The sequence below is a fragment of the Syngnathoides biaculeatus genome, chromosome 7, assembly GCF_019802595.1.
Source record: "Syngnathoides biaculeatus isolate LvHL_M chromosome 7, ASM1980259v1, whole genome shotgun sequence".
Lineage (NCBI taxonomy): Eukaryota > Metazoa > Chordata > Actinopteri > Syngnathiformes > Syngnathidae > Syngnathoides > Syngnathoides biaculeatus.
In genome coordinates, this window is record NC_084646.1 from 11,861,789 (window position 1) to 11,887,664 (window position 25,876).

General features: G+C 46.7%; 1 protein-coding gene across 4 annotated transcripts in view; it reads right to left on the reverse strand.

Moving 5' to 3' along the window:
• The window catches only part of zbtb7a (zinc finger and BTB domain containing 7a), a 29,336-nt gene extending 3,665 nt beyond the window's left edge, over nt 1-25,671 (reverse strand). The window contains exons 1-3 of one of the 4 annotated variants that reach the window (XM_061825215.1): nt 25,314-25,671; nt 7,898-8,457; nt 2,707-3,584 (exon numbers count right to left, since the gene is read on the reverse strand). In XM_061825215.1, coding sequence (XP_061681199.1) covers nt 2,707-3,584; nt 7,898-8,383 — 1,364 coding nt within the window. In that variant the 5' untranslated portion in view covers nt 8,384-8,457; nt 25,314-25,671. Of the gene's footprint in view, nt 1-2,706; nt 3,585-7,897; nt 8,462-8,704; nt 8,843-24,264; nt 24,333-25,313 lie in introns of those variants that run through there. The other 3 variants (XM_061825213.1, XM_061825216.1, XM_061825214.1) reach the window with 3 other exon arrangements.
• Nucleotides 25,672-25,876: the final 205 nt, after the last annotated feature.

The following is a 25,876-nucleotide window of genomic DNA, read 5'->3' on the forward strand; positions in this document are numbered from 1 at the left end:
ATTTTCGGTTTAATGGCCGGGCGGGCATTTGGCTCGTGTCCAGCAGGTCCCCGCACCCTCACGGCGAGGTCAGCCAGGCCAACTGAAGCAAAACCATAAAGTCTGCTTCTTTATCTGCGTAATTGCACTCAAGAGCGCGACTGGGGCCTGACAATAAAGCTCAATGTTCACTGTTACCTGGCAATTGTTGTTTTGTTTTTTTTAATGGTTCTTCCTCAACTTTTCTGCGCTGAATTGCCTGACCATAAAACATTAAAAAAAAAAAAAAAAAAACCTAACAAACAACCATTTGTCAACACAATTAATGGTAACGGCAATTCGTTCAGTAACATTTTGCATCCGTACTAAATCCCCACAACCTGGACTGGAATCGAACGTAGAAAAACAAAGAATACGAGCAGCAGAACCGTCAAAATACGAAATAATCCACTCCAGAATCAACTCATACGCCGTAATTTTCAGTTTATAAACCGCGACTTTTTTCCACACGCTTTCAACCCTGCGGCTTATACGGTGATGTGCATTGTGCATTTTTTCCCCCAACGGCCGCAAGGGGGCACTCGAGCGGAAAAGGTAAGACTGAGACCAGTGGAATATATGTGCCGAGGAAGTGACTTTTATCAGTATTTTTTTTTTTAACTGGCCCCGTTAGCGCTGTGCTAATGTGTTGCTACCGTGTTATTGCTATGTTACGCTAAGCTAAGGTATTAAAATTTTGCAAATGCTTTCTGTGTACCATCTTTCTTTGTAAATATCTCGTGTTTCAATGTGGGCACTTGCAGCTTTTACACAAGTGCGGCTTATGTATGTACCAAATGTCATTTCCTTTACAAATGTACTGGGTGAGGCTTATAATCAGGTGCGCTCTGTAGGCCGGAAATTACGGCCATGAAATAGGTGTATATTTTTTTTGTTCCAGGGTTTTACTTTTTATGTGACTCATATTTTTAAGTCTTGAGGTTAAAAAAAAAAACAAAAAACAATACTGACACCCAGTTTAAAAAAAAAAAAAAAATCACTCAAGAGATAATTGGTGCATCACAACTATTATGTTGATTTTATTTTTGACTATTATGCAGAACTCTAAATTGCCCCGAGGTGCGATCGTGAGTGAAGCTGTTTGTCTCCATATGCACTGCGACTGGCTGGCGACCAGTTCAGGGTGTCCCCTGCCTCCTACCCGTTGACAACTGGGATAGGCGCCAGCATTCCCGTGACCCTTGTGAGGATAAGCGGCTAAGAAAATGGATGGATGGATATTACGCAGAATCCAGCAAAGGGGAATACAGTACAATATAGATTGTTGTTGGATTGTGACGGACTCGTGTTCCTACAGGGGTGACGTAAACTGAATCTCTACGTAATTACCAACCTACCAGTAAAGTCATAATGACAGCAAATATGTAAATGAGAAATCCTTGTCACGTGATGTTTTGCTCACGCAAGATACTTTTAACGGTTGCTGTTGGCGACCTCATACGTTGACGCCATTGCAAGTTTTTTACTCTGAACACTGCTTCCAGCCAATCATATTGCAACTTTGGACGCCGACAATAAGTCCAGGAAGTCGAGCGTTTTAACACCTCCGGTCTGTCCTGTCATTGTGGAATCCTAAGGTGGCTTTTACGTCGAACTGCGACAAAAAGAGAAGGCGTGAAAGATGCCAGATTCAACTAAACTTTATCAGGACACCTTCACCTGGATCGAGTCCCTCCCTCCCTCCCTCCCTCCCTCCCTCCCCCCATTTGACAACAAAGAATTTAAACGGATTAAGTCTCATACTAAACACTGAGCTAACCGTTTGCGCACACTGTACTCTAAATCTAAGATGAGCGGGTGTAAAAAAAAAAAAAACACGTGAACGTTGACGCCGCAAAAGGTGAATTATTTGAAGGGCAGGAGTGATTTATGACCATTTGCCGCACTTGTAACCCCGATCAAGCAGGATTAAGATTACAAATAGCCCGCGTCCCACTGCCGGTCAAATTAACCCGGGAGGCCAATTCGGGTCACATTGGTCTCTCCTCCATCCCCTGACACCAGAACTTGCAGGTATTTAAGGCCCTGCGCATCTATTAAGATTGCCGGCGCTCCGATTGATTAATTACAGGCGGAATTCCAAGAAGAAAAAGAAAAAGAAACAAAAAAAACAAAGAAGAAGGGCCTCCTTAACGCGAGGAAATAACTCAACCCGTCTCGCTGGACTCTGGTCACATTCAGCTTGAGCGGCAGAAGTCCGATTTCATTAGCGAGGTGAAGATGTGACAAAGGAAGTGCGGCGCGGGGGTGCGCAACTGCTCTGCTGTGGGCAATAATCGACGTAGGCAAAGATCAAAAGTTCAAACGGCTGCGTTGAAGCGCACAGAGCACAATCCAAGGCCTTGCAACCCCCCCGTTATGTATCAGAACTTTATAGCGGCCCTCCGCGAGATAACAGCGGCAAGCCACTGCCTTCTTTTATAGGACCCCTGCGCGTCAAGTCCAGGACATAACAATAAAAGCCACTTTTATCACCACGTCGGAGTTGGACTATCGAGATGCTAAGCGATGCAAAAATAAACACCGCGTCGGCCCCTTAATGCAAAGCCTAAATCTCCTGCTCTTGACTTTGCGGGCGCGTCCGTCCCACTTGCAGGGCTGGCGCTGCCAAGTCCAAAAGTGTTAGCCCGCGTGACGCGGGGCAGCGGCGTCATTAATTGGGCTTACCTGGTAAAGCGCACTTTGCAGATGGCGCACTCGTAGGGTTTCTCCCCCGTGTGGGTTCGGATGTGGCGGGGTAGCTTGCCCGCTCCTTGAATGACCTTGGAGCATATGGGGCACTTCTGAAAGGCCTTTGAGCGCATCTTCCTCTCCCCGCCGCCCCCGCCGCTCCCGCCGCCCCGCTCGCCGACGCCCCTCTCCCCTCTGTCGTGGCTGCCGTTGCCCCGCGCCAACCACAGCGGCGGCACCCCCGGCGTCACGGTGGCGGAAGCCGCGTCCTCCAGCTGAGTGCTGTTGAAGTAATTGTAATAAAATTCCATATCCGGGTCGTCGCCGTCGTCCGGATCCTCCCCGGCGGCGCCGCGCTGCTTCTGCCGCTCGATGGAGTCCATCATCTGCTGCAAGAGGGCGCTGGCCGAGCCCCTCTCCCTCGCCATCAGCTGCAGGGCGGCGTCTTCCGCTTCCGGCCCGTCGTGCCCGGGCCGAGCCTCGGGGGGGAGGTAGAAGTGCCCGTTCTGGGAGGTCGGGTAGTAAAAGGACCCGAGGCCGATACCGTTGCGCTGCACCGCTTCGCCGTCCTCGTCGTCCTCTTCCTCCTCTTCTTCCTCTTCTGGCTCATGGGCGGGGGCCTGGGCCAAGGCGAGGGCAAGGGGGGAGTAGTACTCACCGGGGCCACCGGGCGCGCCGTTGCTGGGGGTCCTGCTGTTGCCGTGGTTAAAGTGCAGGTGCGTGGGCAGGTCCCCGAGTTCTGGCGTGCTGCAGCTGCTGCTCCAGTGCGCCCCTCTCTGGAAGTACTCCAGGAACTCCCGGGCCAGAACCTGGTTTCCCTGCTCGCTTCCTCCTCTGCCCCTCAACTCATCCTCGTTTCTTTGCTCGCTGCCCGCCTGGAGAACCATCAGACACATTAAAGATTTATGTATTTTGTGTGTATTTTAATCATAATAACAAATTTAATATTATATATCATGGTACAACATTGGTGCAACAGTGAAGTAACTGGTGGGGGGGTTGGCCTGACAGTTCTGAGGACCGGGGTTCAAATCCCAGCCCTGCCGGCGTGTCTCTATGTGCTCTGCGATTGGCTGGCAACCAGTTCAGGGTGTACCCCGCTTCCTGCCCGATGATAGCTGGGACCCTCGTGAGGATAAGCAGCTAAGAAACTGGATGGATGGACGGTTCTACAAGAACTGTTGCACTGGCAGCACGTGAGAGAGCAACTTTTTCAGTTGGTCTCTTCAATCCAGTTCTCAAGGTTATGATTTGCCCCCCTGAGCATGACTGTGCATACTCGAGAATTTGCTTGAAATATGGCTAAATAATAATTTGTTAACACAATGCATACCCGATCAAAACTAGTCATGATGAAAATTGTCTGGAATGCTCATCGCCTGCCAAAACGTCATGCCAAGTGCAAAATGGTTTATTTGAACATTTGTGTGTGACCTGTTGTTTAAACAACACATTTACTGTGTATAATTATGTAAAGCGTCCATGTAATTCATATTTTAAAACAGACAAGTAGTAGTATTCTGATTTCCCTCTAGTGCATACAGGTTAAAAGTGCTTTACATATGAAAAAAAAAAAAAAAAAAAGCAAAAATGCTGAGTACATCCCACAAGACTCCTTTAGCCACCGAGAAATCAAGTTAAAAATATCTGACTACAGTGTAAATTGTTACTTTGTTTAAAGTTGAGCAAACACGTTTTACTATGTGGGTAGAGAGACTCGTGACGCGATGCGGTGGCCGTGCGTCAAATTTCTACTCAAGAGTCAGAATTGAGACAGACAGAGACGCCGTTCATAATAAAAAGATGGCGTCGTAGCTTCAGAAAGGAGAGGGTGCAAGTGAGGAGAGGAATTTTAGAATCAATCATTCATCTTCCCATTCTGCTTATCCTCAGTAGGACCGCAGGCATGCCGGACCATATCCCAGCTATTCTCGGGCGAGAGGCGGGGTGAACCCGGAACTCGCCACCCACCAATTGCAGGCTTTTGCAATCATAAAAATGCAACTACCGTAATTTCCGGCCTATAAACCGCGACTTGTTTTCACACGCTTTCAACCCTGCGGTTTATGGGGTGACGCGGCTAATTTGTGCATTTTTTTTTTTTTCTAACGGCCACAAGGGTGCACTCAAGTGGAGTGAGACCGCTGGAATATATGGAAGTGACTTTTACCGATCCCAGCCTGTTAGCACTGCGCTAGCGTGTTACTGCTGTGTCTCAGCGATTTTTACCTGTATGGTTTTTTTTTTTTTTTTTAAACCGGCCCTATTAGCATTAGCGCGGTGCTTGCGTTAGCGCGGCGATAGCATTAGCATAGCGCTAGCTTGGTGTTATCGCGGCGCTAGCGTGGTGTTGGCGCTAGCGTTAGCGCTGCGCTAGTGTTAAACTCTGTGTACTTTCTTTCTTTGTAAATATCTCTTGTTTCAATGTGGGCACTTGCGGCTTTTACAGAGCTGCGGCGCGCTAGCGTTAGCGCTCCGCTAGTGTTAAACTCTGTGTACTTTCTTTCTTTGTAAATATCTCTTGTTTCAATGTGGGCACTTGCGGCTTTTACAGAGCTGCGGCGTATGTATGTACCAAATGGGATTTCCTTTACAAATGTACTGGGTGAGGCTTGTAACCATGTGCGCTCTGTAGGTCGGGAATTACGGTATTCAACACCATGTTAAGTGTTTCGAACGTGGGTGTACACGCTTCAACAGAGCAGATTGCAAGACCAATTTGAATGATTTGATTGTTAAAAAATGTATACAGTTAACAGCGCGAACAATAAATGTGATTTTGGTGAGGAGAAGCGGCACAAAAAAATAGACAAGAAGGTGAATCTCCCAGAACTGTGAAAATACACAAAAGTGCGCCATCTTTACATCATGGGGGCTAAATTGGGAGGAAAAAGGGCCATCTTGTTAAAGACCTAATGCTGGAACCGTTTTAATTCACTCTGCGTCATTTCTTAAATTGTTAAATGGATTATTAAATCTGAACAAATTGGAGTTTGACAAGCAGTGTTCAGCCTCTGAAGTTCCGTGGAAAATACGACGAGTACACCATCTTCCTAGCAGGAAAAGCAGGTGGCTCTAAAAGGTGTTTGGTATGCACGCACTGTGAGAATAATTGTGATAATAAATACCTCTTGGAAGATATAAATAAATACATATCACATTTGACCACCATTGTTTTCACCAGTCACACTTGTCTGCGTTTAAGGTTGTGGAGGCTCCGAAGAGTCGTGAACTGTATTAGCTGGAGAGATTGCAGGCAAAGCGGTGGTGTGATTGTTACAAGCGAGAACGTCAAAAGACGGGAGCTTATCAAACGCCGCTACACTTGATTATGTGTACGTGTAGCTGATATGTCTACCCCCAAAAAAATAAATAAATAAAATAAAAAAAAAATAAAAAAAGAGCGTGGTGTTCCTCTGCACAAGTCGTTGGCTCAGCATGAGTAAACGGTCAACTAACCCCAAGGCTGTAGGTGTATGTTTGGCATAGTGAGAGGTGCTGATAACAGCCTTGATGATGTGAACTTGACGGGGTTGACTACAAAACTTTATGAAGGGGAGTCAGGAGGACCACACACACCTCCGTGAGAAATGGTTACTCTGCTTCGAAAACACGTGTGGGTGATTATATATTTATATATCGTAATTTCCAGCCTACAAGCCGCGACTTTTTTCACACGCTTTCAATCCTGCTGTTTATGCGGCGATGCGGCTAATTTGTAATTTTTTCTAACGACCGCAAGGGGGCACTCGAGCGGAAAAGGTATGAATGAGACCGGTGGAATATATGCACCGAGGAAGTGACTTTTACCGGCCCTGTTAGCACTGCGCTAGCGTTAGCGCTGTGCGAGCGTGTTGCTGCTGTGTTACTGGCTTGTGTCAGTGATATTTACTAGTAAGTTTTATTTTTACCGGCCCTGTTAGTGTTAGCATTAGCACTAGCTTTAGCACGGCGCTAGCGTTAGCACTACCGTTAGCGCGGCGCTAGCGTTAAACTATTTCTGTATACCACCTTTGTAAATACTCATGTTTCAATGTGGGCACTTGTGGCTTTTACACAGCTGCGGCGTCTCAATATACCAAATGGTATTTTCTTTACAAATGTACTCGGTGAGGCTTGTAACCATGGGCGCTCTGTAGACCGGGAATTATGGTACATGTATATATATGTGTGTGTATGCTTGTTTCACAAAGACAGTGTGAAAATACCAATGACGCGACAAGCCTCACATTCAAGTTAAACACGCTAGGCTGTGCGGCATGATGAAAATTCTGTCATAAATTCTATAGCGGGACAAAGCTTGGGATCAAGAATCGATTGAAACCCGGATTAACATGCCGGTTATCCCGGAATCAGTTGATACTTTAAAATGTCGGTTCCTATATTTTAAGCCGAATCCGCAGACCCTTACAACAACTCACTGGAAACCACCGAGGAAGAACACACATGGAGTCCGAATTGTGACGGCGAGGAGTTGCTCCATCAACATGATCGTTGCCAACACTCACCGGACAACCAATATTAACGGACTTGCTAATGTTAACATTTGATCAGAGGACAGTTATACACTCAAATATTGAATATCAACCACACACACAAACACCTCAAAAACTGCTCAACCAAAAGATACTTTTATACAGGCATCTTGAGTGGATGGTTTATCTAGGAATACAATTCTATGATACTACTACTACTGGAATACTGTTGTGGTTATCTGACAATATGCAACTGCTTGGAAGCAGCAGATAACGAAGTTTTTCTGTTAGCGTACAATTCGACTTCGAAGTCAGCTTTTAACTGCATTGAGGAGACACAGAGCCTGACACTTTTCGGGACCGTGTCAGGGTGTCAACTGTAGAATGTTTTACGCAGTAATGCTGCCAAATATCTATAATACACGCAGAAGCCAGCAAAGCAGAATCTCGAATGTGACAGTAATGACGTGAGCTCCAGCTTTTAAAATCTGCGCAATGCTCAAGGGCACCTCATCTTTGCTTAAGGAGGCCGAATCTCTCTGGCGGCCAATCAAAATTTTACATTTTAATTGAATTTCATTAAAGACCTCTTCAGTCCCAACACCTTAACCAATGAAAGACTCATCTTAAAGTGGTAGAACTGTTTTTGAAGCTGTCACTGAAGTCAACATAAAATCTTTGGCGCTTAACGGAGTTGCAGAACGGTGACCTACCGGCGGGGAGAGCACTTTGGTGTCCAGCAGGTGCGTACAGACGTCCTGAACGGGAGGGATCTCGAGCAGGCGTGCGGCCGCGAGGATGTCAGCCACGCTGCTGTGGCTGACGGTCAGCGTGGCCGTGTAGGCGAAGTCCAGCAGCGCCCCGAGGGCCTCGGCCGCCACAAAGTCGATGTTATACACGTTGCGCTGATCGGCGGCCGCCCCCGACGTGAACAGCTTGTGGAAGTAGGAGCTGCAGGAGGCCAGGACGGACCGGTGGGCCGGGAACTCGCGGTCCTGCGTGACCAGCAGCACGTCGCACAGCATACCGCTGAGCCGCTGCTTGTTGAGGCTGCCCAGGATGTCGGCGCTGTGCTCGGGGAAGGGGATCCCCACGGGGCCCTCTTCGGCCTCCCCCGCTCCTCCTCGGCCTCCGCCGCCCCCTCCCCCCGCCGTCCCTCTGAGCCGCCTTCCTCCCCTCCCGCCGGCTCCGGACGACATCTTCCACCAGCCTGCCGCCGAGCCGCCCAGCACAGCCCCCACCCGTGTATCCGTCCTGCCGTCCGTCTGTCTGCCTGTCTGAGGGAGAAACGCCACATTAATATCCATACAGGACGCTTCAGATCAAAACAAATATTCTGAGCATCGTGCGGACAAATTTGAACAAATTATAAAACAATCAGCCGTATTAGTCGTACATTTATGGCATTGATCAAAGCTGATGATACAACAGCTGCTTCGTGGAAGCGCCCGGCCAAGTCAACTCTGCCAAAAAGCCAGCGCACTAAACCAAAACACGAAGACAACAGTAAAATTCCATACCAGGAAGCCTCAGCCAAAACCAAAAAGGTCAGTCAAGTACAGCCATACATGAGAAAGTACTCATGAGTATTTCTGGTGAAAGTTGAGTTGAGCTGAAGGAGCGGAGCAATATGAAAGAGATGTTTTGACAAATCTTTGCCCCTCAAAAACACAAAACAGATCAAAGACATACGGCATCACAACCGTGTCATACAGCATAAAAGGCCCCTCCTTCTTGAGTCTTTTCTTGTTCTGTTTCATTGACTTATATCTACACGTTCACTTCAAACGGAACAACAATGTGACCGCCAAGTACAACAAGACAAAAAAAAACATGTACAGTACGATGTAGATTACTCGGGGGGGAAAACTTGTTTTTGTGTCGCTTCAAAGTCAAAACCCACTGAAATTGCGCTTAAACAACATTTTCTGGTTCAAAAGTGAAAGTGAAATCCAGGAGGTCGAACCACCACCAATCTTGATGATAGCAAGATAGATGATTAGATGACTAATTCCTTTAGGGAAATTAGGATACTATATGATTAGCACATTTAAAATACAGTGAAGAAAATAAGTATTTGAACACCCTGCTTTACTGCAAGATCTCCCACTTAGAAATCATGGAGGGCTCTGAAATTTTCATCGTAGTGCATGGCCCATGTGAGAGAGAGAATCTAAAAAGAAAAATCCAGAAATCACAATGCAGGATTTTTTTAACGATTTATTTGCAGAAAAACACCCCCAAAGCATGATGCTACCACCCCCATGCTTCACAGTAGGGATGGCGTTCTTGGGATGGAACTCATCATTCCTCTTCCTCCAAACACGGTTCGTGGAATTATGAGCAAGAAGCTCCATTTTGGTCTCATCTGACCACAAAACCTTCTCCCATGACTCCTCTGTATCATCCAAATGGTCATTGGCAAACTTAAGACGGGGCTTGACATGTGCCGGTTTCGGCAGGGGAACCTTCTGTGCCCTGCATGATTTCAAACCATGACGCCTTGATGTATTACCAACAGTCGCCTTGGAAACGGTGGTCCCAGCTCTTTTCAGGTCTTTGACCAAGTCCTGTCGTGTCGTCCTAGGCTGATTCCTCACCTTTCTAAGAATCATTGCGACCCCACGAGGTGAAATCTTGCACGGGGCTCCACTCCGATTGAGATTGACCGTCATGTTTAGCTTCTTCCATTTTCTAATGATTGCTCCAACAGTGGACCTTTTTTTTTTTTTTTTTAACCAAGCTGCTTGGCAATTTCTCCGTAGCCCTTTCCAGCCGTGTGGAGTTGTACAATTTTGTCTCTGGTGTCTTTGGACAGCTCTTTGGTCTTGGCCACGTTACGAGTTTGAGTCTTGCTGATTGTATGGGGTGGACAGACGTCTTTATGCAGCTAACGACCTCACAAAGGTGCATCTGATACAGGATCATACATGGAGTGGAGGTGGACATTTAAAGGCGGACTAACAGGTCTTTGAGGGTCCAAATTCTAGCTGACATACAGGTGTTCAAATACTTATTTGCAGCTGTATCACACAAATCGTTAAAAAAAAAAAAAATCATACATTGTGATTTCTGGATTTTTCTTTTTAGATTCTCTCTCACACAGTCAACATGCACTGACGATGAAAATTTCAGATCCCTCCATGATTTCTAAGTGGGAGAATTTGCAATATAGCAGGGTGTTCAAATACTTATTTTCTCCACTGTATTTTGAATGTGCTAGTCATATAGCACCGTACACTTCTAGATAAAACACATATTTTGAAAAATGCTGCTCGTGTACACTTGGTACAAATTCAGTAAGGCGACGGGTGTTCTTAACATCCGTGGGTTAGGACATGTAGCCTACTACATAACGCACTATCTGTATGCGTGCAGGTGGCAGTGTAGGTGTCTCATAAACAACTACACCCCCATGTGTCTGTGTGCGTGTACTCGTGCAAGAGGTCGTGGAGGACAACTAGGCAGAGGGCAGCGGAGATCAAAATGCATGCTGGGAGCTGGGCTGTCAGCTGGGAGCCAAGGAAGAGCGCAATGGAGGTGGAAGTGGGGAAAAAAAAAAAAAGGTAGAGGGAAGAAGTGAGAAGGGGCAGGGCGAGGGCGGGTGGGCGCTGCCATAGTGGACCCTGCGGAAAGAAAAAAAAAAAAAAAAACTCCACAAGGAAGAGGACACGCAACAAGCTGCGAGGGAACAGCATTAAAAGGGAGGTTGTCAATCCGGTCTGAGCTGGTTACCCCACCCAGCACTCTGTGCCAAGTTTCAGGAAAGGCTGTCCCCTTGCTCACGTGTGTGAGTGGGGTGGTGGTGGTGGTGGTGGGGGGGGGATTAAAATGATCGACCGAAGCCTACGCAGTGGGAGGGGGTGGGGGTGTTTCGAGAGAACGAGCCACCCTCAATTTCTGTATCCACGCACTCGCGTGCGCACACACACAAATGCTGTGCCATCAAAGAGACATCAATAATGCACGCACATAAACACGTATCCCACATCCACCGCCCACCCTCGCCTCTCCATCTGCCAGGGAGAGGCGCGGGGGGGGGGGTGAGACCGGGAGGGGTGTCAGGCTCTCAATATCAGCAAACGACTGTGCAGCAGATTAGCTTCTAGGAATGCGTGCACACTGCAGCCCCCCCCCCCCCCCCAAACCTGCCCAACCTGGCCTCCTCCTCCTCCTCCTCCTTCACACCTGTTCACTTGCATTCACCTTTCACGTTCCCCTCCCGTCTTTGCACCGTTCAACCAACTACGCCTATCCGCCGCCCCGCCTTCAAAAATCGGCATTTTACGCTCATTTGGAGTCGAGAAAAAGAGCATCTCTCGTTACCGAAAATTGTGGCATGCTCATTGGAAAAAAAAAAAAAAAAACAATTAATTTGGAGGAGTATTAAAATGGAAATATGGCGGAAGCTCGAAGACAAACAATGGATTCTGGAACACTACTTAAAAGTTGAAATGATATTCCCTGACAGGAATTAAAAACTGCAAAACTTGATGACATGATTTGAATTAACATTTTAACATCCTAAAACAGGGGTGTCAAACTCATTTATCTCCTGGGCCACGTCGTGGTTCGGTTTTCCCTCAGAGGGACGTTTTGACTGTCAAACAATAAAAATGTTTAATCGTCTGATCACGTTTACATAATTTATGAACCAGAATCCGAAATCAATGGTAACGTATTTTTCAACTATTCATGTTTAGTGACACAAAAATGCTCGTAATATCTCAACTTGATCATTTATGATATATGACAATTTGAAATTTTGGTACAGATTTTTACAAGAATCATGGAAATGGAAACTTGATTTGGCTTTGCGGGCCACATAAAATCATGCGGAGGGTCGAATCTGGCCCCCGGGCCTCGAGTTTGACACCTGTGTCCTAAAATTCCACGAACACAGTAGACTCTGGACTGGTCGTCAGCCGATCAGAGGGCACATGCAGGGAGTCCTCGGGTTAAGACGGTATCGACCTAAGACATTTCAACTTTAGAACACCCGTCCCCCGTCCTCCATTTTGTCTGGCTAATGCTTGTCCGTGTTTGTGCGCCGGGAGTATCTTTGCATTTTTCGCCCTCCTTTTTAAACATTATCGCCCCAAAGAAGAAAACTGTGTCTCTTAGCAATGCTTCTTCAGCCAAAAGAAATCCATTACCACGGAAATGAAGTTCGAAATCATAAAAAGATTGGAGGAAGGAGCAACACCAAGACCACCGACGCTTCAGTTGGTCGACCGTGGTGGCAATTATTAAAGACAAAGCCCGTATTTTAGCGCTTGTGAAGGGTTCCGTTCCGGTGTCGGATACAATGATCACAAAACAAGGTTCTTTGATACTTGTCGAGATGGAGAGGACTGAGGACCATGTTCCTTGGCAATAGCTAAGCACAGCCTCTTCCTTGCCTTCTTCTCCATCCACCTCTCAGCAGTAATGCCAAGTACGTCATCTCGTTTATTTTAATGTATTTGTTTTTTTATACAAAGTATTTTGATGCAAATTCGGACTTTAACGGTGGAATCCGACTTAAATTGAAGTTCGAGTTAAGTCGCTCCTGTAGGAACGGATCTCAGTCGTGGACCGAGGACTCCCTGTGATGACAAACAACCACTTGCACTCACATTCATAACAGAGGACAATTTAGAGTCCTCAGTGAACTCAAAATGCATATTTTGGGAATGTGGAAAGGCTGAAGTACCGCAAAAAAAAAATAAAAAAATGCAGGCACAGGGAGAACGTGAAAACGCCACACAGGAAGGCTGGAGCATAGATTCGAACTCCCAATTTCAGAACTGAAGTGAGCCCTTGTCAAGTTCAAAGGGGTTTTTACAGGACATCATGAGTAACAAGGCTGTGAACTTGAACTTCACGGCATATTTATTATTATTTTTTTTTTAAAGGTAATTTACCAGTCAAATGATAAATTGTACAATTCCGGGGGTGCCGGAGTTGCAAGGTTCAACTCTAATGATGTGTTCATTAAAAGTGATTTGATGCGTGGGAAAATATCACGAAACAAGCGCATCCCGTCACCGAAGACCTGCTTGCAGCGTCAATGACGACAGATAGACGAGCAAATTCAAATTATATTAGAGGAGGCCTCGTATTAATATGCAGAGGAGGACGGGTAGGAAGCAGAGGACAAAAGAGTAAAAAGACAGCTGATGGCTCAGGATGTAAGAAAGGAAATGCAGGTGAGGGCCAGAGCGAGAGGGAGAGAGAGAGAGACCACATGGCCTCCGGTCACGTCCTCTGACGGTGGAAAGTGATCTCCGTGAGCCCATCCAAGACCGGACTTGGAGCACCTGCACTCGAGCGGGCTTTGGCCGCGAGCTTGTGTACATTATCCCCGGCACATACAGGAGCTGACCCCAGGTCGCGGCTTTGTGGGGGTAAAGACGCTGAGCTGAGAGGAGATAAAACAAACACACACACACACTTCAAGTGAGAGCCAAAAGAGGCATGGAGGGATTCCTCTGCATGCTGGAGCCACCTGTCCTCAGATGACCTGACGCAGACTAAGAAACACACTGCGACCAACCTGATCCCGGCACCTCCTTATGGCTTGCAACGTTCCCTATCACTAATTCATGCTTTTCAGGCCACAAAGCCCCAACGCCCGCTACAATAGGGTGCCGGCAGTCCGTATCCTTATCGCTCTACTTCCGTTCAAAAGGCCGTTAGAAAGAGAGTCCTGCTTTTGCACCGGGTTCCAACACCTTCCCACTCTCCGTCTGCCATGTCACTCAACCTCTTTGAACGTACAGTGAAGAAAATAAGTATTTGAACAGCCTGCTATATTGCAATTTCTCCCACTTAGAAATCATGGAGGGGTCTGAAATTTGCATAATAGATGCATGTCCACTGTGAGAGAGATCATCTAAAAAGAAAAATACAGAAATCACAATGCATGCTTTTTTTAAATTTGTGTGATACTGCTGCAAATAAGTATTTGAACACCTGAGAAAACCAATGTTAATATTTGGCACAGTAGCCCTTGTTTGCAATTACTCAGGTCAAACCTTAGTTGTTCACCAGGTTTGGACACACTGCAGGAGGGATTTTGGCCCACTCCTCCACACGGATCTTTTCTAGATCTGACAGGTTTCTGGGCTGTCGCTGAGAAACACAGAGTTTGAGGTCCCACCAAAGATTTTCTATTGGGTTTAGGTCTGGAGACTTGCTAGGCCACGCCAGAACCTTGATATGTTTCTTACGGAGCCACTCCTTGGTTTTCCTGGCGGTGTCCTTCGGGTCATTGTCATGTTGAAAGACCCAGCCACGACCCATCTTCAATGCTCTGACTGAGGGAAAGAGATTGTTTCCCAAAATCTCACAATACATGGCTGCGGTCATCCTCTCCTTAATACAGTGCAATCGTCACCCTTAAAGCATGATGCTGCCACCCCCATGCGTCACAGTAGGGATGGTGTTCTTGGGTTGGAACTCATCATTCATCTTCCTCCAAACACGGTTAGTGGAACTATGACCAAAAAGTTTAATTTTGGTGTCATCTGACCGCAAAACTTTCTCCCATGACTCCTCTGTATCATCCAAATGGTCATTGGCAAACTTAAGACGGGCCTTGACATGTGCCGGTTTCGGCAGGGGAACCTTCTGTGCCCTGCATGATTTCAAACCATGACGTCTTGATATATTACCAACAGCGACCTAGGAAATTATGGTCCCAGCTCTTTTCAGGTCATTGATCAAGTCTTGTCGTGTACTCCGGGGGGATTGCTCACCATTTTAAGGATCATTGAGACCCCACAAGGTGACATCTCTCACGGGGCTCCACTCCGATTGAGATTCACCGTCATGTTTAGCTTCTTCCACAGGATCATACATGGACCGGAGGTGGACATTTAAAGGCGGACTAACAGGTCTTTGAGGGTCAGAATTCTAGCTGACATACAGGTGTTCAAATACTCATTTGCAGCTGTATGACACAAATCATTAAAAAAAACCCCCATACATTGTGATTTCCGGATTTTTCATTTTTTTTTTAGATTATCTCTCACAGTGGACATGCACCTACAATGAAAATTTCAGACACCTCCATGATTTCTAAGTGGGAGAACTTGCAATACAGCAGGGTGTTCAAATACTTATTTTCTTCACTGTAGCTGCGTGGTACCCAGTCACACATCGGCGGTGAAACGAAATTCTCAACAGTGGCAGCTAGTACCCGCGTATTAAGTAGCCACGCCCAATTTGCCCAGCTGTCACATGGCGATGTATTTCTGTGTATTCGACCTGATGTGAAACACAGATGAAGGATATCCAACGCTGTGAATCAAAGAGTCTGTCTTTGGCTCGCAAATACCACCGATGTCAACAAACAAAGAGGCAAAATGTTAAGTGTGAGAAACATCAGATGTCTTTCCGACAGACAGTCAGCACTTTTGAAGGAACCCATTGAAGTTTTACAGAACACGAGGCGCTCAATCACTCAAAACGAGTTCCAACTAGCTTCTTAAATGTGCTTCTGTGAATTGTTTTTGAAGAATTATTGTGAAACTGGAGAGTGTTTTGGATTTGTAGTGCAAGCCATTTTTTACTTTCTTACGCCAGATTGCTGACGGGTAGCCATGGAAATGGACCGGGGGACGAAATCCAAATGAGAATATTCTTCCTTCTGAGGTATTATTAGAGCCATAACAGGTGAGACAATACCTGTACATAAAAGGGTCTGAAGTTCAACATGCAAATAAAAAAAATTCCATTACTTTGAGCTGCTCCGTGTGTGTTGTTTGATGATTTATGAATTTACGACAACATCAATGCTAATCTCATTAGCGTGTCCCTCTCCCAGTCACTTGTTTGACTGCATACATACATTCCCCAGGACAATACTCTAAACTTTTACCACGTCGAATGCTGGTGCTGACTTATAAATATGTTAGTAATGTGTAATAAGGACAGACTGATACATGTCAGGGCTACCGTTACTCTTCTGAGACTTGCTGGACAAAAGAGTTTTTATCAGTGCCAACTTAAGTGAATCATTGTCCACAAAAGTGAGGTTCCTCACGTAACAGACTGCAAAAGATAAATTTTCATTCACTGGCGCATTAGTTTTTGAGCAGGGTCTTGAGAGTCAATAAGTAGGCAACAGAAATCAAGCACACACATTGGCTAACTGATATCAAGTCCAAGACAAAGTCCTTATCTCTGCCCTGAGCTGCCTTTTTCTTCGGCCCATTTAACTGATGGGTTGAACACTCGAAGGGAACATCCAACTGCGAGACGACTGCCTGGTTCAAATCAACAGGACTGAAGGTTGGATCGCGCAGGATACTGGAAAAGGGGGACGTGCGCGCGTCTGTTGTCACCGTGGCAGTTTCGACACAAAGCACATTTTGAACAAGTGCCATGACGGCGAAGCGACTTGATGCCAGGAGACTCGTGGAAGGAAAAGCGATTGGTCTTAGTGGGAGACGAGCAGGAAGAGGCTGAGCAGCTGATAAAAACTGACGTTGCGAAAGCCGCCGTGGGTCCCGCGACTGAGCAGGAAGTGCTGCGTGGTGAACACGCAGAGAGGGAGTCAAGTGGTAGTGGGTGAGGCCCGGTTATTAAACTCACAACCGCTCATAACTGCAAAGCGTACGGGGCCTTGCTTGGAATCCGGCTCAGATGTCAATGATAAACTCGGATCTCATTCGTTTAGCTGGTAAAACCTGCTTCAATAAGAGAAAAAAGTTGAACGCCCACAGGTGGGGCAAACATTCGTTTGAGGAAGCGGGCGGCGTGGGGGTTATTTTACCGTCATGCAGACCCAGTGTGCGCAAATGACAATTTTCTCAACTGCCCCAAAAAATATATGCATACGTAATATTAAGATGATGTAATTATTCATTTGAAAAGATCCGAGATCGAACGGAATCAGTTGCTAATGACAGTGGAACCGCAATGACTGAAATCCACCAAAACGGTCCCATTTCAACTAAAAAACAAACTACCATTAAACATGATTTCCCACAAGACTTGAGCAAATGTGACAATGAGCATCTAGAGCAGGGGTCAGGAAACTTTTCGACAGAGAGCCATGAATGCCAAATATTTTAAAAAGCAACGTTAAAAAAAATAATAATAAAAAAAAAATACAGGTGTATTTGCGCATTCATGTAGAACCAACACTATTAGAGTACAATAAAGTCTCCGAATTCTTTTAAATAAGATTATGATGTTTCTAACCAATGACGACAAAAGTACTTCTTGCCATGAATGCGACTTCAGGTGCTTCCTGGTTTTGCTAATGGCTTGATAGCCTGTTTCATACATCGTCAGATGAAGCTTCACGCAGGCGTTGAGACTTCCATCCATTCATCGTAATTCAATTTGATTTTCCATCATGCTGGTACGACGGTGAACAGTTCTTGCCGACATGTCGAGTACAAATGCTTTGGCATGCTCCCCAATTTAAAATTTGAATTTAAACACAAAGCAGAACCCTCCATCTCCACAAAGCCCGCACATTCTTGTTGAAAACTTTGCTACTCCTCATATTTTTGTCTTTGAGCGAACTTTGTCAAAACCGTTCCCGTAATTAGTTCCGACACGATCAGCATTAGACCCTTCTGCACATCTGGACATCAACTACCACACAAAACCTACGGCAACCCCACTAGGCCAAACCGTACACAACAGAAATCACATGTACAGTACGTGGTTATGCAGCCACCAAAAGAGCCAGGTATGGCTCGCCAGCCATAGGTTCCCAACCCCCTGATCTAGACGTTTCCGTTTTTATGACGCTGCCACGCTAATGGTAGAGAAGCGCGATTATGATATAAACATAAAAGCAGGAACGGACGATGCAATGGGCCTGACTGCTCCGTACAATGCGAGTAAGACAATTCTACAGCAGTATCTATAAATTGGCACTAGTAGACAGCATTGCTCTAAAACCACATTCCTCTTACTTCTCCGTTATGTGACCATCTGTATCATCGAAGTCTAAGTACCGTATTTTCGGCACTATAAGGCGCACCTGAAAGCCTTTCATTTTCTCAAAACCCGGCGGTGCGCCTTATGATCCGGTGCGCCTTACGTATGGATCAATATTGAGCCTTTAGTGCAGCTCCATCAAATGGATGCATAACGTAACCCCAGCCTCTACTGTCGCGTCTATTCTATGCTCCTTATAATGAGGTGCGCCTTATATATGGGGGGAAAGTCTTAAAATAGGCCATTCATTGAAGGGGCGCCTTATAGTGCGAAAAATAAGGTAGTTTACCTTGGAAGTATTAGTATACGGTGGTTAACTTGCCAGACTCAACTGTGACAGGGGTGTTGAGAATTCATTATGGTTTTGTCATTAAAAGTTGAGACCTGACTGATTCATTATTTTATTGGAATCTTATAAACAGCCCTTAAAAAGTTTTTACACTTGTGTGACAACTACAAATATAAAAAAAAAAATGAGGTGTATTGAACCAAATTCGCATTGTCCTTTAGTTGTTAGTTTTATGTCTTCATATTGGCACTAGTGTTTGGCCAGTTTTTTTTTTTTTTTTTTGAGGTGGCAGTTTTTGAGTAGAAAACAATTTTCACATTCCTATGGGGAAATGTTTTGAAGAACTCTACGAGCGTCAATAAACCGCGTTCGACTTTAGCGGTTCCGTGATGCCACTGCATTGATACTAGCGTGCCCAAAACCACACCTTTGTCATACATGCACTCTTTTTACGCAATGCCGTGTTTTAAGACAACACTCGAGCTTCCTTGAAGCTTGAGTAACTGTGAGGCGGCCGTGTTACAAACTGGGAAGTGCGGCCAAAATCGCTTCGGACGGGACGCGAGGGTCCGGCAGAATGTCGGCGGCGGGCCCGGCGTGGAGACAAGTGGGCAAGACGGCTTCCTCTGCGAGTCTCTGGCAAACATGTAATAGAAGCCGCTGTGTACTGTAATCAGATGAGCGGCTCTCTGCTTGCTCAATCCCTCTGCCCCCCGCCCCCCACCTTATACGCTTGCCCCACCTCAGTAGCAACGCATCACCACACTTCCTCTTTTCCTGCCGCTCTTCCGCCGAGGAGGCGAAGCGGCTCGGATCACGCCCGTTCTCTTATGAGGCAACCCAGCCATCTCCTCTCCTAAATAAACCTCAACGGTGTCACATCGGTCACATGTCGCCGTCTCGACCACTCTTCCTCCTCCTCCTCCTCCTCCTCCTCCGCCGCCGCCGCTCTGCTTAATTAAAAGGCGGCTGTGGTCTCTGCGCTAGTTATTTTAGCAATATCCAAATTCAGACAGCGGGCATGTGACGAAAGCCTTTAATGAATGCATGTTTTCGCATCACGGCATCAACGTTTAAAAAACAAAATAAATACCGAGCCCGTCTTCGCTTCCAGCCATGAAAAACATCCTCGGCGTCTCTCTTGCTGAACCTAATTTGATCAGGTAGCGTTGCCCTCTCCATAATAAATGTCCCAGAAGAGAACAGAAGAAGCCCCTTTATTGCCCCTAGACGCGAGCACAACAACAGGAAAACAACAGAGAGGGGTCTGTGCGGCCGCTGGGGCTGCCGTACCGAGCAGCTGACCGGGGGGAACCGAACACACAAGGGAAGAAGTGAAGGCTGCGGTGAGGGGAAGGGGCTCCTAAAGCTATTCCATTATGATTTTGCATTCATTTACGCGCAGCAAGGGGGGAAAAAAATGACTCAGCTTGGGATGAAGCTTTAAAGAAAAAAACAAAACAAAAAAAAAAAAAGCAGAGGATTCCACCACGCATCATGTGCGTTTGTAGGGTTGCCTCAAAATGGGGAAATTAGGTCACATCATTTAGTCGGGGGAAGAAAAAAAAAGCGTTAAAGGTTGCACATGTACAACGTTAGCTGCCAACACGAGCTGCTGACTTGTTATCAAAGTGTTTCTTACTTACTGGCCGTTTTATAGTGGTTAGAATTTTTTTTTCTTTTCTTTTTTTTTTTTTAGCAGTGGTGTGAGTTAAGGGCACATGCTGGAAAGAAAATTGATCTGCATTCGCGGCGTGACATTTATTAAACAACAAATGTTAACATGCTTGAAGATGAGACCCTTTCCCAGAAAAAAATAAAAATAAAAAATGCACAGAATAACAAGCAATGGATCTTTCCGACCTGTCAATCACTCGTACAATAATTGCCAATCAGATAGCCGCATTGTCTTGACACGCCCCTCTCGCCGTATTGTCCCACAAGCAATGCTGGTTGTCAGTAGCGTGCGCTTGGAAAAGTTCATGTTACAAAGAGAATGGTCCTCAGATGCGCTTGGGGAATGTGCAATTCTGATGAAAGATATCCTGCTAGGTTACAAGGGGCCCGCTTGATTCATTTTCCAAAGCCTAAAACACAGTTGACGAAGTGTCCACAATGGATTAAAGCTTGCGGAAGACCGTACGTACAACTAAAGGTGAAAAATATCAACAAACACAAGGCTGTATGTTCAAAGGTAAGTGAGGAAGAAGTATCTTCTCTGAGTTTGATTGAATTATTATCAGTATGTAATGTTTTATGTCGAAGAGATACGGAAATGCGCGATGTCATGGAAGAGAAATGTCTATTTGCCCATTTGTATCACATCGGACTTTTAAGACAGAGAACTGGAGAACTGGGTTCGATTACGAGCCAAGTCACATGAATACACCCACTCACTTCTAAAGACTACAATGATATCACTCGTGATCTTTCCAAATAAAAAGTACTCTCCGTGCTTTACACCCGGAATACGACTCCACTATTTTATCCTGTTAAATTTCAATATGAAGTTGAACGTTTCGTTGTGACTCTGACATTGCGTCCCGCTCCGTCCAAAATTGTAATTTCGTGTACATATCCTCGCATGAAATAGTTGCGACCTCTCTGAAGAACTCTCCTGGACGAGTCCAACGCATTTGCCAAAAAAACATACCCCAATATTATCTGGAATACCCGAGAGAGAATAGACTTCAAACATGTTCTGTTCAATCGTCATTTTGGAAGATTGTCGGAGATAGATAAAGGGGCGGAGCTTAAGATCGCCATCGGAAAGGTCAATTTTACGCCTTCTGTGGTACTATTGTAGCTGCTACGGGATACTCTGTCAAGGACGGCGCATGGGGTGAAAATGTCAAGCACAACATGGGAAACCCTTGCGCATTTACAGTCAGACCGACAATTTGTCATTTGGCTGGTTTATGGCTCGAGATTTTTATTTGCCAGACAACTGTAATTAAGACTTTACTACTATGTTAATGGAGACTAGTGCCGCCACACAAACCCCCACAGGTCTGCCGTCAACTACCAAAATGCCAGTTTACCAGCAGATATTTCTCTTGGCCTGTTGCGTCGAAAGCAACTGTCCAACATTTTCCGACATCACAACAAATGCTGAAGCTGTCACGCATTATATTATTATTATTATTATTTTTATTGAATTGCAGGATTCCATCCATACTTGTGGCAATATCCCGCCTACCTTGGATTCTGAATAAAAAGCAAAGGGAGCTGTATCTTGTGTTTTATGGCTCTTCGGCGCCCAGGTGCTCTTATTTTATTAAACTTCTTGGGCTGTTAAAAGTGTTCCTCAAAACATCACCGATACGGCGAGTTAATATTTTTATGATAGCCACAAAGGATTCTCTCTCATTCCGTTATTACTTGTTGACAAAAGTCAAAACTGCGTTTCTAAGAAGTTCCACTGTGTAACTTTAAAAATTTACATTTGCAATAGGAAAGTCGCTTGTTGTGAAGCTGGAAGAAACACAGGACGACGCCATCACACATCGTTAGCATTAAAGGGCCACTGACACGAAAAGTATGATTTTTAGTATGCTTTTAATTTAAAAAAAAAAAAAAAAAAAAAGCAGTCGGTATGGACCCATCCGTTTTTTCACCACAAAACATGATTTTGACGAATACAGCTTTTTGTAACTCCCGCCATGAAAATTCTCTCGAGGGGTTTGTTTTTGACAAGAAGCAGGAAGTGACATTATAGGCAGATGCGCGCTCAAGCAGACTCGTTTGTTTCTATTAGTTTTATCTGCGGAAAGGTAGCTCGTTGTTCCTTCATGTTAACCAAAATGCCAGCTCGTTGTATTGCTGGATATTGTTCGAACACTTGGAGGATGGATTTACCCTTCATAAGTTTCCAAGAGACTCTGTTCGTCGTGAAAAATGGATTGCACGGGTGCAAAGGACGAGAGCTTTGAGGGTCCCAAACGACAGGTAAGTGTGTTTACAGCTACAAAAAAAAAAAAAAAAAAATAGTTTGGGGCGGACCACGTAATCCGTCTCTCATATCGTAACAAAAGATCCGCGTACGTATGACAGGCGTGTTAAATGTGTCGACGTGCGCGTCGGACGGCGTCGGCCTCACCAGCGAAGGCTGCCGCGTCAGCTATGAACAGCGCTCCCGACAATGGCGCACTCAGCCGCGTGCGACGACAACGCCGTAAAGCGCCTCGGCTCGACAGTGTTGTTCATCGCGGATGGCGCCGGCTATGAACAACACTGTAAAGCGGCCCGGCTCGGCGCCATGAGAACCCACCTCGGTGTCGAAAATGAGCCACTCCGGCCGCCGGCCTTGTCAGCCGGGGTGGCTCATTTTTGGCGCCGGGCCCCGATGGCTCATCTTCGCCGCGGAAGTGGATCAGACGGGGAGGCGGTTTGGCCGTAATCGCATATCATCTGAAAATGGCTCGAAACAATAAGGTAATATTGCCCCGGTAACTTCACTCGGTTGTGTCATGGTCTCTTCTTCGAAAAGAGCTTCCGTGTCAGAAGTGGCGTGTTCGTCTCCCGTAGTAGGGGCCACCGGGTGTTTTCATTGGCGAATGTCCGAGGTGACGTCACAGACAGAGGAGGCAGCCAATATGGCGACCACTTGGGATGTCGTCGAATGACACTTCCGCAACTTTGCGCATGGATGACGCACTCTCCGCTCATATTTATTTTTTCGTATAGACATTGACGTGAATAATGTTATATGTATTTTTCATGACAATATCTATTTTATAATGTTTACAGGTACATCACTGGCCCTTTAAGATAGCGTGTTATAAGGCGTACTGTACAATCCGTTACCCCGCAAAGTGCCTCGCTACAAAGTGCCACGGCGACATCGGGCAAAGCCGTCTACTCCGCCAGTCGGAAGCCGCTCGTTTCGGGCTACAGCGGTGGAGGCACAAACATACAGGAATATCAAACTGTACTCAGCCTCACCGCCAAATTGATGGGTGGTGTCTTGGACCAGCCCACAGCCACTGAAGTCCCCTGCAATTCCCTCGGAATCTATTGTTGGTAACACAGACACACGCACACGGATGCACGCGTGCACTTATGCGCACTAACGCATATGGCGTCCAACTTTAACCTCTTGGTGGGGATTTGCTCGGACCAACTTTGGCCCCCGTGGTCCAAAATGGCTCCTCGAGAAGGAGCATAAAAAGCGAGGAATCGGCACAATCACAACGCCGGAATTTGTTGTATGCGAGTGATTTAAAAAACAAAAAAAGTCCTTGCTGCTTCCTTCTGAGAAGCACAGTGCGCCGCTTCCAAGCATTTGGGCGTCTTCGAGTACCCTCTTCGTGCCCACATTCGAAAACGGGTCCAACAAGTATGTCCAGCCAAACAAATGCGTGCCTTTCTTCCCATGCGAGTGCAAGTAATCATGTCTAAAAGCACAAGTGAGGCAGGTGAGCTAAGAGCAAGATGCTCTGAGGAGAGAGTGAAGCCCCCCCCCCCATCCCCCCACCACACACATACACACAATTTCAACAACTATAGAGCTTTGTTTACGTAGTTAGGGGAGTCTAAAAAAGAAAAGCACCTATTCTTAAAGTTACAGCTGCACACCATTTGCCAACTTCCTTCACCGTTCACCACTCATAATATTCTCACGTGTCATAATAACGCGTCTTCAAAGAAATAAAAGCTGCACGACAGAAGCTGCCGTTGCGGCACATTGACCCATTTGCCTTCCCCTGCTTCACGCGCAAGTGGGTCAAGAACTCTGAACTCCTTCGCTGGCAACATGATGCGAGTTCCATCCCTTCTGCCTGACTCACTTCTCAAGACAATGTGTGTGTTATGTGTGGGTTTTTTTTGTGTGTGTGTGCTTACCAAATACGAGCTCTGCCTTCCCCTGCCTGCCTGTGGGCCAGCTCTGCTGCCTGCGTCTCTGGGCAGGGCTCGAGCGTTACCAGACAGGAAACTTGTGAGTGGCCCTCGTCATATAGGCAAGCCCTTGCCTGATCCCACACAAACAGACCCCCCCCCTGCCCCCCTCCTCCCTTTCCCCTTCGGCAACCATCATTACCCCCACGCCCCTCTATTTTCAGCCCACAACTAGGATCTGCATGAGCTCCGCTGATTGGCCCGACGGCCGCTCGCACGCCACACCTCCTCGCCGGGATAGGCCATAGGCTGCTCGCGTTCCTGGATTGCCACGGGCAAAGCACTCTGGGAGATGGAGTTCCCCGAGCCGGCTTGACCTGTTTTACAGCCGCAGCACAGGACTACGAATCCCAGCTCGCGCGGCCCTCGCCCGCCCCCACGCTCTCCGAGCCTGTTTTAACGCAAGCACTCCGGAGACTGAATTATACACTGCTGGAGTGTATTGCTAGCGGGCTGCCAGGTATTCAACTACGGATCAAGCATAAAGCACATTTGAATAAAAAAAAAAAAAATGAACATAAAGAAGATAGACAAACGTGAGCGGTGTATTGTATTGGCCGCTCGCACCGGCGTGACATTTCACACACACCTCAAACTCCTGACCTAAATAACAACACCGGAGCACGCTGCGCATCGCGCTGTCACAAACACACACACACACACAAACAAAATAAAAAAGTTGCTTTTGACTTTCCATTATTAATTCATAACTCTCTCGCCGTTGCCTACCTGCCCGAAAAGTCGCACGCGTCAACTTTTCACATTCTCCAGCAGGGAAGTCATGTCAAAAAAGACGAAAAAAAAAAAGAAAAAAAGAAAAAGAGGAACCTTGACTGGTGACCCACCTCCCAGGCCAGGCCAGGCCAGGCGCCCCCCCCACTCCCACTCCTCCTCCCTCATTCCTCCCACTTTACTCCCCCCCCCCCCCCCCGCTTGACAGGCCCAGGGCAGCAAGCGAGGGGATGGCAGGCTGCCTGCCTGCCTTTTTAGCTCACCTGCGATGGCCGTGGTGCTGCTTGTCGGTGGGGGGGGTTAGCGCAAGCCCTCCGCTCTCCTCCTCTCCTCCTTCTTCTTCTCTCTTTCTTTTCTCTCCTTTCCCTCCGCGTGGCTCTTCCTCTCCTCTCCCTGCCTCTTGTCACTGTTGTGCAGGCTTCAAGCCCCCCCCCCGTACGCGCTAACCGAGCGGCAGCAGATCAACTCAATTCCCTTCCTGGTTTCTGGAGGGCAAAGAGGTCCCTCCCTTTCTCTCTCTCCTCCTCACTCGCCCTCGCTCTTAAAGAAACATCGTCCATCTCCTCACCCCCCTCCCACCGCGCGGAAAAGTCAAGTGGAAATTCCTCCCCTCGTCTCCGAAGCGCGGACCCTCGCTGACGTCACAAAGTCAATCAGACAAATGATTAAACCCGCGCTTCCCGCGCGCCGGCCTATGGCGGCGAGTCCCCGGGACCACGTGACACGTGCCAGGTTAACTAAGGTTGGCCTCCCCCCTCTCAACCGCGGCTCCTTTCCTGCTCTTATTGCAAAGAAGTCGCGCCCAGTCATCCCCGCCGCCTGAGGT